Raw genomic sequence first — 14,938 nt, forward strand, 5'->3', positions numbered from 1 at the left:
ATTACAAAATAAAAAACTTTAATACTTTTCCATAAATTAATTTTATTCTAAGATGTGCTACAAGTATTTCTTTTCATAAACTTGAAACAATTAAAAGCCTTTTGTCATGATCAAGTCACTGCCTTATTTTTCATTTTCAGCGACATAGATGATCTTATATCAGTAACATCAGTGGATTCAAGGAGAAGGGGTCAGACATCTGGTGCAGAATTTCATGATAATCCAGAAGATGACAGAGAAAGCATTCAGTCAGGGTTGGCAACTCTACCAGACTCCTCATATGCGGGTTTTGAGAGAGTTCAGCCCCCTAGTAGCACACCTAATAGACCAGCAGTAAGAATTATAAACCAGTTTTCCTGAAAAATAGTACTATGATTCAAATCAAAACTGGATAAGAAAATTAAAGTTTGTCCACAACCCAAAACTGTCTAAAAGGATTTACTCATGGTTATATAATTTTCCACATTTTTTACATACATGTATATAACACCATCAGTTGGAAAAAAAATTCTGTATCTTTAAGAAATGAAGGCATGTTAGGCATATTGTCTGTGGTGTTAATGTCACAATAACTGATATAATGTATATTATGAACTGTAATGTATAGTGAGGAATATATGCATTCATAATTGATTTGACTTGTTTGAATATATATTCCTTTTTTTTTCTTTGTAATGTAATTTTCTCATCTTTAAAGCCATACCATGTTTCCAAAATGACTGATCGGAAGTCAGCATATGAATATAAAGATACAGGTGATTTTGATTAAATTATTTGCAGACTAAGAGTCGTTTAACTGGTTTACTAGAGATGATCGAGTCAAGAGAAGAGTCGGACTCGTCACCTCGGTCAGAACGTAAACATAGTGACATGGATGATGAAAGGCAAGATCATCGGGCTAAGGTGATCACTTTTTTTTTTCATTTATTCACTAAATAAATGATAAAGAAAAACTTGAATTTTCTGTTTACTATATCCTTTTTCTCTTTTTCAGCTTATAATGTGAAAGAATTCCCTTTTAACTCCAGTAAAAATATGGAAAATTAGTCACAAAAATAACTTCCTTTTTTTTTAGCTCACCTGAGCTTGCTCAGGGTGAGCTATTAGGATAGGTGAATGTCCGTCGTCCGTCGTACGTCCACAATTGCTTGTGAACACACTAGTGGTCACACTTATGACTCAATCATCATCAAACTTTGTCAGGATGCTTGTTTAGTCAATTGCTCGGATGAGTTCGAAACTGGGTCATTTCGGATGAAAATCTAGGTCACAGGAGCTAAAAATAGAAAAACCTTGTGAACACTCTAGTGGTCACATTTTTGAACCAATCATCATCAAACTTGGTCAGAATGCCTGTTTAGATTATTTCTTGTATGAGTTCGAACATGGGTCATCTCTGATGAAAAACTAGGTCACAGGAGCTAAAAATAGAAAAACATTGTGAACACTTTAGTGGTCACATTTTTGACCCAAACATCATCAAACTTTGTCAGGATGCTTGTTTAGATAATTGCACAGATGAGTTCGAATATGGGTCATCTCTGATGAAAAACTAGGTCACAGGAGCTATAAATAGAAAAACCTTGTGAACACTCTAGTGGTCACATTTTTTACCCAATCATCATCAAACTTAGTGTGGATGCTTGTCTAGTCAATTGCTCAGATGAGATTGAATATGGGTCATCTCTGATGAAAAACTAGGTCACAGGAGCTAAAAATAGAAAAACCTTTTGAACACTCTAGTGGTCACATTTTTTACCTAATCATGATCAAACTTTGTTAGGATGCTTGTTTAGATAATTGCTTTGATGAGTTTGCACATGGTTTATCTCCGATGAAAAACTAGGTCACAGGAGCTATAAATAGAAAAAACTTGTGAACACTCTAGTGGTCACATTTTTGACCCAATTATTAAGAAACCTTGTCAGAATGCTTGTTTAGTCAATTGTTTGGATGAGTTCGAAAATGGGTCATCTCGGGTGGAAAACTAGGTCAAAGGAGCTAAAAATAGAAAAACCTTGCGAACAGTCTAGTGGTCACATTTTTGACCCAATCATCATCAAACTTTGTCAGAATGCTTGTCTAGTCGATGCTTGGATAAGTTTGAACATGATTTATCTCAGATGGAAAACTAGGTCTCAGGAGCTAAAAATAGAAAAAACCTTGTGAACACTCTAGTGTCACATTTTTGACTCAATTATCATCAAACTTGGTCAGGATGCTTGTCTAGGTAAATGCTCGAATGTCAAGCTCGAATATGGGTCACCTGGGGTCAAAAACTAGGTCACACTGCTCAAATATGGATAATCCTTGTTAACACTAGTGGTCACATTTTTGACACACCTGTCATGAAACTTGGTCAGGATGCTTGTCTAGGTAATTGTTGGGATGAGTTTGACGGGTCAGGTGAGCGATCTAGGGCCATCTTGGCCCTCTTGTTTTAAACCCCGTCAGGGGCAAGCCCTTCTTTTCTTATGCAAGAAACTACATTCATTGCTCAGTACTGGTTGGTTCCAGGAACGGATTCAAGAGTGTTTCAATAAGCTTTTAGCTTCCAACACAACCAAACTAAAATAAATTTGTATAACTTAATGTGTTTTATCTTTTTTAACTTTTGTTAGTTTTGACCTATTTAGGATTGGATATTTTGGTTTCCTTTTTTTAAAAACAATTTATTTTCAATATTGACAGATTCGGTTTTTGAAAGAGGCCAATAAGAAAGTTCTAATACAAAATCAGAAGTTGATGAATGAGGTAGAGAAAACATCTTTTGAACTTCAGTCTTCAAGGGCAAAGGTAATTAGAAATTTATACTGTTTAGGGCTTTGATATTATAAAGAATGGTTCGTTCTTAAAGAAATTCGTAACATCCTCATGAAATGTAGTGTTGCTAATCAGCTTGGAACAAGTGGGGAAATTATATTGCTATGAAAGTATGAAGTTTCACAGTTCAGTGTCATAGTACTATTTGAACTTCATTACATACATTACTGTATAGAATTTGACAGAATTACTTGTGCTGGCACTGCACTCTAAACCTTGAATTCATTTAAAACAGTACCATCTTTTCAATACTTCCCATAAACCCAAGTAGGTAGCAAAGTTACTGGCTTCTGCATAGTTTTATGACTATTCCTTGTGTCAAACCATGTTAAAATAAAAATTCTTTATAATCAGTCAGAATTGTTTTTTGCTACTAAGTATTGATTTAAAGACTTGGTATAAGTTGTAACTTGTGATTCTTCAGGTGAGAGAATTAAGTTATGAGTTGGACGAGTTCCGGCAATCGGTACCTGACCTTGAGGATAAAATACTTGGGCTACAGGCGGAGACAGAATCTCAGGATAAAGCTCTCAGGTGACCTAGATCCTCATGTGATTATGTCACATGACTGTTAAAGGGGCTCTATTGAGGTCCAAAAAACATAAAATTGGAAAATCTTATGTAGAACAACTGACAACCGAAGCACTTAAAACTGGAAAATATGAAAAAAGATAAAGAAAGAAATATCCTAAGAATTCAATCGAAATTAAATGTGATTTTTAGTCCGATTTGAGTTAGAGGCATTTAAATGCTTTTTCATTTTTTACATCATTTAACATAATAAAAAGGAATTATTCTGGTAAAACATAGTGAAAGAAGGTCGGAAATTTTGCATACAAGTTATTGATTTAGACCTACACTTAACAGTGTGAAAAATCTCGAAAAAAAAGTATTTCCAGTCTAGTCATGTCAAAAAGCCTCAGTTGAGTCCCTTTAAGGATCTTATTAAAATGCTTTTTCATCATTGTAGTAGGAAGAACACTATCAGAATCCATAATTTAAAGTGGATGTTTAATTGATTTTTTATTTGGTTTTGTGGTACTTTAAATCTAATAATGTCTTTACAATTAGTTTATAATTATTGGTATAATTTAGCCATATCATTCTACTGTGTATCATATAAACATCACGTGGAATCGAGGTCAATGTTACCATGCTTATTATGAACTTTCATGTGACTATGTCTTGACCAGTGCTTAGAAGGGGGAATTGATACATGTAGTCATATACCTAGCACTGTTGTATATTGTCTTACAAGTTACATACCATATTTGAAGAGAACATAATTTATACTTGTCCATAAACTCACAGAAAATTATTAAAAGAACTGTCGAATCAAACTTTTCATATAAGATAAATTAACTGAAAATGGTGAAATGGTACGATTTTTAATAGTGTTTTTACAAGTAAGAAGACGTGTAGGTTTGTCAAGACTTTAAGGCGGGTCTTCTGCACAATGACATGGTTCTTTATTAAGTCTTCAACCATTGCCTTATATAGGTAGATTTTCAGTACTGTTTTTTTAAATTAAAGAAAACATGTGGTTTCTAACTCTGAATTCTTTCAATCATTGCATATTGTCACCTTAGTGCAGTAACAGGTAAACTCCTATTAAATTATATAAGTATTTAACCCATTACTGCACTACGGTGATGATATATGTTGCTGATTTTGGGTAAATGTTAAGTTAAAGACTTTGAATTTTTTCATGTTAGGAAATGGAATGAAAGCTATCCAGCTAGCTAGCTAGCTTACAGAGGATTGTTTTTTCAACATAGGTGACAACTTGTGCTTGAAATAATGCACAGAGAGGTACTTGAGGTCTCCTATCATAAGGAAAGCTAGAAGGTCGCCATATGACCTAAACAGTTTCAGTGTTACTTAAACCCCTTCAAGTCATCCCCTGCCACCTTCATGTTTAGCATCGATGAACATGTTTAGTGGTTGAAAAGTTGCAGGTGTTTAAAGTAGTCTTTCTGTAATGCTTTCCTGCCAGAAAATTCTTACATCGGCCAGTATCGTACCAAATTGGTTATTTCCAGAAAGTTATTTTTTCAAAATTTTGGGCATTAAATTATTAACAGTCACCCAGCCTTTATTGCAATGGGCTAAATTTCAGTTATAAACTGTTAAAACATATCGAATATAGAAGATTGTGGGGAAAAAACATTCTGGAAATGACCGATTTATTACGATATTGGCCAATATTTTTTATTAGAGATTTTTTGGCCAGAAAGCATTGCAGTAAGACTATGTTAAGTAAAATATGTTTTATTTGCAGGGAAGCAGAAGAGCGATATGAAACTAGTCAACGTGAGATGTTACAGTCAGAACGCAAGTATAAACAGTCACAACTAGACGCTGACGAGGCTAGAGCAGAGTTGTACGAGGAGAGGAAAATGAGGAGAAGGTTGCTATAGAAACTTTTGTAAATTCTTATAGATTAACCAGACAATAGACTTATTCCATAATTAAGAATTTTTCGGGTTTTTCCCTGGTAATGTGAAGGTACAAGCAAACTTCTACAGTTACAGCTTCCAAAATAAGCGCAACAGGCTGATTAATCTTTTGTGACCAGTATTGCATAGTGAAGCTATAACAGTAAATGTTTGTTTGTACCAGGGGATTAGCTTGAAAAAAACCCACATTTGCCGAGTTCCCGATAGCATATATTATTCTCAAATGATCCTAATTGGAGAGTACTGTTTGTGAACTATAACTCTTACATGGAATTTTAGCCCTTAATGAACTTAAAAAAGTAGTCTCAGGTTAAGTTATGTATGCAACATTGATCTTATTAACAAGTAAGGGTATTAACTTGAAACCTAAGACATGGCTTAGGGGTCACTATTCAAGGACCATAACTCTTGCATGGGATTTCACTGATTCATGGCCACTTGTGAACTTCAAAAATTCTTGGTATTAGAATTTGCATTCATCATTTATTTAAAAAAAACTAGGGATGTTATTCACTTGAAATAAGGTCATGTTTTCAGAATTTTTTTTGAATGTCTCTATGGATGACCCATTAATCTGGCAAGGATTTTGAATAAAATAATGCCCATTGTGACCATACAAAATTCTATTGTAAATATCCAAGACTCATAACGTATAATCTTTTCTGGTCAACAAATTTTTTCTGTTATATGTCCCCAATTCTGCTACAAATGTTTTTCGAAAGGAAGTAAGCAATTACCTACAGGAAAGTATTGGTTTATTATCAAGAAACTCTTGTAATGTAACCACTGTCTTATACTTGCTGTGTTATTTAAATACTTTAAAAAAAATACTTTAAAAAAACCTGCTCTGAACCAAAACTAAAACAAAGATTTTCTTGCAGTTTGGAGACACAAAGAGATGATGCAATGCAGAACTTCATGGAAGCTCAAGATTCTTTAGAGCAATACCAGAAGAAAACTAATGACAGATTGAAAAAGGTAAAATTTAGCGATATGAGTTGAGTGATAAAATTTAGAAATATGAGTTGAGTGATAAAGTTTTCCGGCTTCCTACCTCAACCCCTTATTGTTGTGGGTTTGAATCCTACAGGGGAGTTTGGATTCTTTTTTGTAAGGATGCTGTGCAGTCAGCATATAAAACATAGATGGTTCTACTTCAGGTGCTTGCTTGTGCCTGAAATAATTCACGGAGGGGAACATGAGGTCTTCCTCTAAAGTCACCATATAACCTCTTCAGTGTTGGTGCAACTTAAAAGTAAACAAAACAAACAAGAATGAAATAAAAAATGGCATGATTTTCAGTAAACAAGAGGTATTTGCATATGGTGACCATCTTTCAGTAGTTTATTTCATGCAGTCAATAAAGAAAGTTGTTTAGTTTGTTTAAATAAACAGTGTTCATGATTCTTTCTCCGTATATTTATATCTAATACACATCTCTTGCCAAGCAGTAAATGTCCTTTAATATAACTTAACCTTATTGCTGTAGAGGTGTCAAATTCTAAATCATTTGAAAAATAAACTTTTAAACAGAATGCGAATATTATAATATCTGGAGCATCAGAACGAGGATATTTATATAACCTGTATTTCAGTATGAGGAGAATGAGGATCGCCTACGGGACAGTTTAACACATGCTAACAGAGAACGTGAAGAACTTATAGAAAGGCTTTCATACTTCCAGAACAAAGTTAAATCTCAGCAGGAAGATATCAGGTAATTTAACAGTTACACTTTCTAAACTAGTATAATAATTGACTCTGTTTTGACTTGTAATGGGTGAAAAAAAGGCAAGTCAAGATTGTTTGGATTCTTAATATTGCTTTTACACAGTTAAACTTGTGTAATGAGTTTGTACTGCATTGAATTATAGAACTACTAATGTTGTGTGAACTAGCTGGAAAGCTTATTCCCAAGGAAGTCCCTTAGTTAGTTTTAATAGATATCAAATAAATTTAAATATCAAAATGCATTAACTGCCAAAAGTCTTTATAACAAATTTATGGTATACTTTCTTAGTTTCTTTGATTAGCATAGACAATAATAAATTAAAATTTACAGCAGCCATAATTTTATAGATGTAAAAAATATAAACTTCCTTATTGTCCAATGAAAATTGACATAACAAGCATGTTGTGTTTGTCCAATGAAAATTAGCATAACAAACATAATGTGATTGTGCAATGAAAATTGACATAAGAAACATGATGTGATTGTCCATTGAAAATTGTCATAACAAACATGATTTGATTGTCCAATGAAAATTAGTGTCACAAGCATGATGTGATTTCCAATGAAAATTGTCGTAACAAACATGATGTGATTGTCCAATGAAAATTAGTGTCACAAGCATGATGTGATTTCCAATGAAAATTGTCGTAACAAACATGATGTGATTGTCCAATGAAAATTGTTATGTTATGTGATTGTCCAATGAAAATTGTACAACAAACATGATGTGATTGTCCAATGAAAATTAATGTTACAAACATGATGTACAGTATAAAAAAAATGGTGTAACATTATTTCAGACATCTGCAGTCAGTTCAGGAAGTAGAAGAGGAGACTAAAACTGACATAGAGGAACAGAACAATGATCTTAGAACACAGATATCCAAACTCTCTCAGAAAATTTGTAAGTCCATGTTTATAGACATGTATAAGTAAAACATTTTGTATATGTAAGCTGGTATATGAATACGATGTATTTCGAAAAAATGAGAAATTTAAAGCGGAAACTTTGTTTTTCTGATATCATATCAATACTGTTCATTACATGCAGACATTTTTTGCTCTAATATTCAAAGAATAGGCAGAGCTTTTGTACTGACCCAGGTGTCGGCATCACACTTTGGTTAAGTTTTTGCATTCAAGTTGATATCTTCATTCTCCAAGTATTCTTTGAGGACTTGCTTGTAAAATACCCCTGCTTTAGAAGCAAAAAGCATTTTTAGAGTGACAAATAATGTGTACATGTATAAAGTTTAAAGTGAATTGGTCTATAATTGTAGGTATTAAATATCACACATAACAACAAACCACAAATGATTTATACGTCATGAATGTTGTTGGAAAATGTTAGATATGATCTAATGTTACATATATTTAAATATAGGATATAATAAAAAGTTCTAGAACAAAATATTGTTATTCAATGCAAAAATGTTCATACTTAATCACTAAGAACTTTATCAACACTTTTTCAAGCAATATTTCAAAAGAATATCCATATAATTTATTTCCATAGTTTTTATCAATATTTAAAATACATATGGAAAATGTGCCCATTATAGACCAATTCGAGGACATATTATGCCAAATTGTGAACTTGGTAAATTATCAGAATTTGACCCAGCAGATGACCAGGACAGTACATTGATTCTTGTCTATTGTACTTTAGCACGATTAGAGGGAGATTCCGAGTTACTGGAGAGTTTACAGTTTGAGAACGGTCAGCTACGTAACGAGGTTGACCGCCAGCAACAACAGTTGGCACAGTGCCAGCAGGAGATCGAGGAAAGTCGTACAATGTTGACCCAGTTAGAACAGCTTGCGCAGCAAGTACAACAGAGCTATGGCAGTAGACCACCTAGTGTAGGTGTTTTATTTACTTTATCAGTTTTAATCTATTAGTAAATCTGAGTAAAAAAAATACATGTAGTTTAAATATATTTTATTCCTTTCATTTTTTTTTTCACAAGATGTACAATTCAAATATATTGGAAAATGTATAAAGATACATTTTTTGAAAGAAAAACTGTAGGACCACAAGTTCATATAACATTAGTAATTCAGTCTGTCCCTGAAAAAGTGAGTGCTGTGGTCCTAGTGGTTTAGGAGTCTGCTTCTCAACCCAAGGATTATGGGTTCAAGCCTTACTATGGTCATGACATTGTGCTATTATTTTACTCTGGTACTGGTTAGTTCTGGAAAGCATGCTTGAAAGTGGTTAAATTAAACTACAAGCCTTCATCACAGTCAAACTAAAAAGTAATATGTAATGAATTAAAACTAATTAGCAAATCTGCCTTAAGTTTAACTTGTTTATTGCTGTTTTAATGTGATAACTATTATGATATATAGTTGAACCAATGTTGTATTAGAACTATTTACGTAATTGTTAAATTGAGCAGATGGTTTTTAACAACAAATGTTTTTGCCAATCAGTACGTTGAGCTTAAATCCCACTTGAAACATTGAATTCTTTTATTTAAGGAAGCTGTTTAGTATGTTACCTTACAGAATGTAAGTGGTATTTTCTAGGCACCCTTTGTGCATGGGTATCCCTCTATCTGTAAATGTGAGAAAGTTACCACCTAAAAAAAAACCAACAACAACAAAAAGCAAAACAAATAAAAACCCACATTAAAGCCCAGCAAACAATTTTTAAAAAAAGCAAGAAATAGAATACTTACCAACAAAAAATGACCCTCTTTCACAATTTAGGTTGTCTGTATTTTTCAGCGCAACAATAGTTTTAGTGTAAATGACAGCGGTAACTTCAGTCTTAGACAAGGGGCTGACATGTCATCAGGGGCTTCATTCCAGAAATCTACTACAGGTGCTGAATCTAGCACAGCGTCGGCAAAAAGTATATTATCTGATCTCAGGTAGGAGTGATCAATAATATGTAGTTTGTCTGTTTTCAAAGAAAAAGTCCAGCTTTTATAAGCACTGTGTTGTCATCATCATGCAAAAACTTTCTTGTAGCCTATTACTCAATAAAAGTTTTAAAGGTATCATTATGAACTTTGCAATGCTTGTCTATCATTACAAGAGGAACTTGTAAGATAAGGGGCATTATTCTGACAACAATATGTTTAGGAGTTAATGCCCCTTTTTTAGCCTAGAATATTTATGAAAATAGGTTATTTTAACAAATATTTAAGAAAATTGGTTATTTTTACAGATGAACATTAACACCTCATGCAGTGCTCTTGTTATGGAGAAAGGATTATGTTACTATGTTATATTTATAAGTTATTTAACAATGATCTGTTCAATACGGGATTATATTTAGATGAGTTCACAGCTGGAGAAACCATCCTGGATCCAACTGCAAGACCAGTTTAACATGGCTTTTAGATACTAATAGGTACATGGTAAACACTGCTGTATATTGACCGACCTTCTATAAAAATTCCTGTAAAAATGTTATCTGTTTTACAGATTAAAGTTGGCAATGAAAGATGCCGAAATTCAGCGATTACAAGCCAGTCTACAGGAGAGACAAGCTGATGACCAGTCTAGTCTGATAGAAAATCTACGCACTGATCTACAAAATATGATTGAGAAAAATCAGAGAAGTAAGTTTAATTTATATGTATTTATCATTGAGTCAGACTTAAAAAGTGTTGGAGCACCACACTAAGTACTGTATTCCGGTATATATCAGACAATGTTGTTGAATGATTAAATGCTAAAATCACTGCTTTTTACCTGCAGAAATAAGCTTTAAGATGTCTAATTCATCTGTTCACACCAATTTATATACAATAATGAATGAAAAAAGTAAAAAAAAAAACAGTAGAAAAATGCGATCTTTTTCTATTTTGTGATCATATTTTCTGCAAGCATATTGAGGTACTGCTCCAACAATGTAGTGAGTTAAATCCTTTATCATTTGAAATTAATAATGAAACAAGTTTTGCTAATTGTATAAAACACTCTCCAATCGGCTTCCCGGAACATACCAGTACTGGTCTTATGAGCAATTATCATTTTGACCCGAGTAGGGCTTGAACCCATGATCCCTTTGTTGAGAGGCAGATATCTTAACCACTAGGCAACTGCTGACCTTAGAGAAAAAATGCATGTTGTGTCACATATGATAAAAACCAGTCGATTGTTTTATGTATTGTATAACTTTATAACACTTTAAAAATTGATATTTTTGCTCCTTTGTTAACCGCCTTAAGTTTAATGCCATTGCATCAGTGTCATACAAAATCAAAAATGGTTCATTTGGTCCAGTAATGTTTGCATAAGACTGACATTTGATGGAAAAGTTTAAAAGAAAGACGTGAATTTTTTAAGGTCAAAAAGTGGTGAAAAAACATTCAGGCAGCTTACCAAGAACGTGCTACCAATTTGGTACTTCCTACTTGTAAACTTATACTTAATCATGCATGTAAATGTCCTTACCATAATAAAAACTAGTATGGCATTTCCAGGGGGAGCCATCATAAGTTCTTTGGCATTGCTTCCTTAAAATTAACAATGAAAATAAATAATTTCTTCACAAAATCCTGGAATATTGAGTGAATGAAGTAATATTTACTATAATAATGACTTTTTAATATTTACATAGCTGCTGAACAATCACAAGAGCTAGATTCTATGATGAACAAATTGACATTAGAGAGAGATAGGTTGTTGTCTCAAGTGAAGGAGTTACGACGTGAGATGGCGGACCGGGACTCGGAGAACTCGTCATTTGAGCTGCGTATCAATCAGCGGAACTCGCAACTTGTTGAACTGCAGGAACAGATCAACGAGAAAGCGATTGAAGTCACTAAACTTGATAGAAAGGTAGGGTCTGCTTGATTCATATTTAAACAGAATGTGTTTAGGTTGGTTTTTTGCTTGATTGATATTTTGACAGAATGTTTTGTTGTTGTTGTTGTTTTTTGTAAAATGAAAGTTATGTGCTAGGTGTCACTAAACCTGAAAGAAAAGTAAGGTCTGCTTGATTTATATTTTGACAGAAAGATTTTTTTTTGTGACAATTAAAAGACCCAACTGACATGCTAGGTGTCCCTAAATGTAATAGAAAGGTAGGGTCTACTTGATTCATATTTTGACAGAATGAATTCTTTTGTGAACATTTATAACTAGGCATGCCAGATGTCACTCAACTTTATAGAGAAGTTTATATTTAGAGGCAAAATTGTTTTATTGAAAATATAAGCACTGAGATATTTTAAACTTTAAGAAAAAGCATTGAATGAAAAATAGCAACTTTAAGTTTTTGAATGAAAGTTGGTATCTCCAAAACTAATGAGTCAAGAGAGTTGATTGAAACTTCACACACTTATAGAGAGGATAAAAGGAGGTCATTATATAAGGTCCATACCTCTAACATGGAGTTTGACTGAATAATGTCCTTTTCTACACTTAGAAAATTCTACTTTTTCCTGGCTCTTGAATTTTTATACACTTAGAAAATTCTACTTTTTCCTGGCTCTTGAATTTTATATTATCCAGACTTGATTTACTATCAAGGATAGTCAAACACTCAGTTATACTGGCAGCTCTTGTTATTGAGAGTTTTTTTTTTTTCTTTTCTTTTAAATTTTCAGAATCGGGATAAAAATAGTCGAATATCCAGCCTAGAAGAACAGTTAAATGAGAAGACGTCTCAATGCACACATCAAGCTTCTAGAATCAAGCACCTAGAGGAGGAGATCACCACGAGGGAGAGTGAGGCTCAGGCCCTCCACCGAGAGCTGAGGGAGAAACAGGGCGGGGCAGATGTAGCCCTCGAGGAGAGGGAGAGGATACAGAAAATACATAGGGAACAGTGTCAGGACTACCAGAAACAAATTGATATTGTAAGCTTTAATTTTGATAGGAAAATATATAGTTTATACAGAATGGTAAAGAAACCATGTAATCTAAATGGAGTGGCATAGAAACCAAATAATTTGTAATGAATGGCATAGAAACCAAATAATTTGAATTGAATGGTATAGAAACCAAATAATTATTGTGGAATTGCATATAGTCCATATAATTTGTATACCATATAAATTATATAGAATGGTGTAGAAACTAAATGATTTGTATGGAATAGCATATAGACCATATAATTTTTGTGGAATGTCATAGATACCCTGTAATTTGTATGGAATGACATAGAAGCCATATAATTTGTATGGAATGAAATACAATATAGTTATGATCTTGGTCAACATCTATTAACTGTTAACTATGACATTTTTATGAAGAGATAAAATGTGTTCAAATAGTATGTGTTGGGAATTAATCTGTGAAAAAAGAGATCATTGTGCTGATTAAAGTTGAGCTTTGCACACAAGAACTGCTCCTATTAAGATTCATGATACTGTTCATGAAAATTTTGAAAATTTATTTTAAAGTAAGACATTGTGAAGTTAATCAAGATTGTAATTTACACATTGCAAAGGGCACTTAAAATCCATGTAAATTAAAAAAAAATGGTCAAAATATGCCAAAAAAAATCCTGTATTTTCATATTTTTTTCGCTTATTTTCTGCCTGATTTTCGCAGTAGAAATATGGTGATTAATACTGAAAAATCACTTATTTGATCACAGATAACTTGTAAAGTATTACTTTAAGTCTTGAATATTTTTTTATTTTTCTTAAAGTCTTAGTACATTTTCTCATATTTGATTTTCTTGAAATGATTTTGCTCTTTTGAAGGCATGTGGCTTTAATACAAGGTTATGGTATGGTAGGCATACAAAAATATAAAAAGTTCTTTTTATATAAATTGATTTACAAAAGTTGTATGTACATTATTTGTATGTCAGTTACAAGAGAGGGTGGAGAATAAAGCAAGCCAAGCCTTAGAGTGGGAGAAGCAGACAGACATATTACGGCGGGAAATTTCGGATAAAAATCACTACTTACATGAGACTGAACAACAGCTGGCCAGAACTAAAAGTGTAGGTTAAACAATGTTTTACTTAAACAATGTTTTACTTAAACAATGTTTTACTTAAGTGATGTTTTATTTAAAGATTTACCCTAAAATCAAGAAATCTTAATAGTATAAGGAATAAGGAAGAAACTTTTTGCAAGTCGTTTCCTTGAGCAAGAAACTTTTCACTTATTGCTCAGTACTGATTAGTTTCCAGCAACTGGAATTTTGACCACTCTATAAAATTTTGAGGTGTGGGGTTTTGATCTGTGGGGTTTTGTCTGTCTTCCTTATTTTGGTGTGATGTGCATCAAGCATACTCTATAACTATTCTATTTAATCATTTTAGAACTCACATTTACCCTTTCTAGATAAGGAAAATTTTATTTTATTCTCAGGAGTAATGTGCCTTTAAATTAAAGATTTATTTGACTCATCTGGAGACATAGCAATTTAATTATTTACTCTGTTTTTGTTGACATTTTCTAATAGGATCTCAAAGATAAGACTGATCAAATTCGAGAGGTTTTACACCAGTTGGACACACAGTCGAAAGAAAGTACAGAGCGTATTAAACAACTTGAGTCAACATTAAACATGTGTAAAAAGGAGATAAAGACATATATAGGAGCTTTAGAGGAGTCGAAAGAATTTTATGACAGGGAGATCAAAGAAAGGGATGATAAGGTATTAGTGGATGATTTTATATGAGGAAATTATTCAATTGTTTAGAAGGTTCGTGGTTTCATTCAGTTACCCACACATGTCTGTATGAATGGGCACCTGAGGTCTTCCTTTACCAGTTTGAAATTCATTATATGAACTTTACAGTGTAGTTGCAAAACAAAAATAAGTATAAAAAATCAACCTTTGTGTTATTGTAAAGCAGCAGGGTGTTCACTTGCCATGAAATTCTGAGGGTCATTTGGACTAAGTTTTACTGACTTCAAGGCCAAATCCCCATGATTTTAACAAACTGACCCTCCAGTTAAAATTCTGAGGGTCAAATCAGGATTTTTGGAAATTTGAA

The 14,938-nt window shown here is 33.0% G+C and overlaps 1 protein-coding gene across 1 annotated transcript in view; it reads left to right on the plus strand.

Annotated features, from left to right (window-relative positions):
• LOC132743069 (coiled-coil domain-containing protein 18-like) overlaps window positions 1-14,938 on the plus strand; it is a 38,892-nt gene that overhangs the window by 1,643 nt on the left and 22,311 nt on the right. Inside the window, exons 2-16 of the mRNA XM_060731580.1 lie at window positions 141-333; window positions 781-903; window positions 2,692-2,796; window positions 3,248-3,357; window positions 5,105-5,233; window positions 6,164-6,260; window positions 6,878-6,999; window positions 7,815-7,918; window positions 8,684-8,877; window positions 9,748-9,893; window positions 10,453-10,589; window positions 11,594-11,814; window positions 12,585-12,836; window positions 13,799-13,933; window positions 14,401-14,595. Of these exons, the coding sequence (XP_060587563.1) occupies window positions 141-333; window positions 781-903; window positions 2,692-2,796; window positions 3,248-3,357; window positions 5,105-5,233; window positions 6,164-6,260; window positions 6,878-6,999; window positions 7,815-7,918; window positions 8,684-8,877; window positions 9,748-9,893; window positions 10,453-10,589; window positions 11,594-11,814; window positions 12,585-12,836; window positions 13,799-13,933; window positions 14,401-14,595 (2,263 nt within the window). The remainder of the gene's footprint in view (window positions 1-140; window positions 334-780; window positions 904-2,691; window positions 2,797-3,247; window positions 3,358-5,104; window positions 5,234-6,163; window positions 6,261-6,877; window positions 7,000-7,814; window positions 7,919-8,683; window positions 8,878-9,747; window positions 9,894-10,452; window positions 10,590-11,593; window positions 11,815-12,584; window positions 12,837-13,798; window positions 13,934-14,400; window positions 14,596-14,938) is intronic.

Source organism: Ruditapes philippinarum, unplaced genomic scaffold (assembly GCF_026571515.1).
Source record: "Ruditapes philippinarum isolate M1 unplaced genomic scaffold, ASM2657151v2 ctg1673_1_1_1_1, whole genome shotgun sequence".
NCBI classification, from domain to species: domain Eukaryota; kingdom Metazoa; phylum Mollusca; class Bivalvia; order Venerida; family Veneridae; genus Ruditapes; species Ruditapes philippinarum.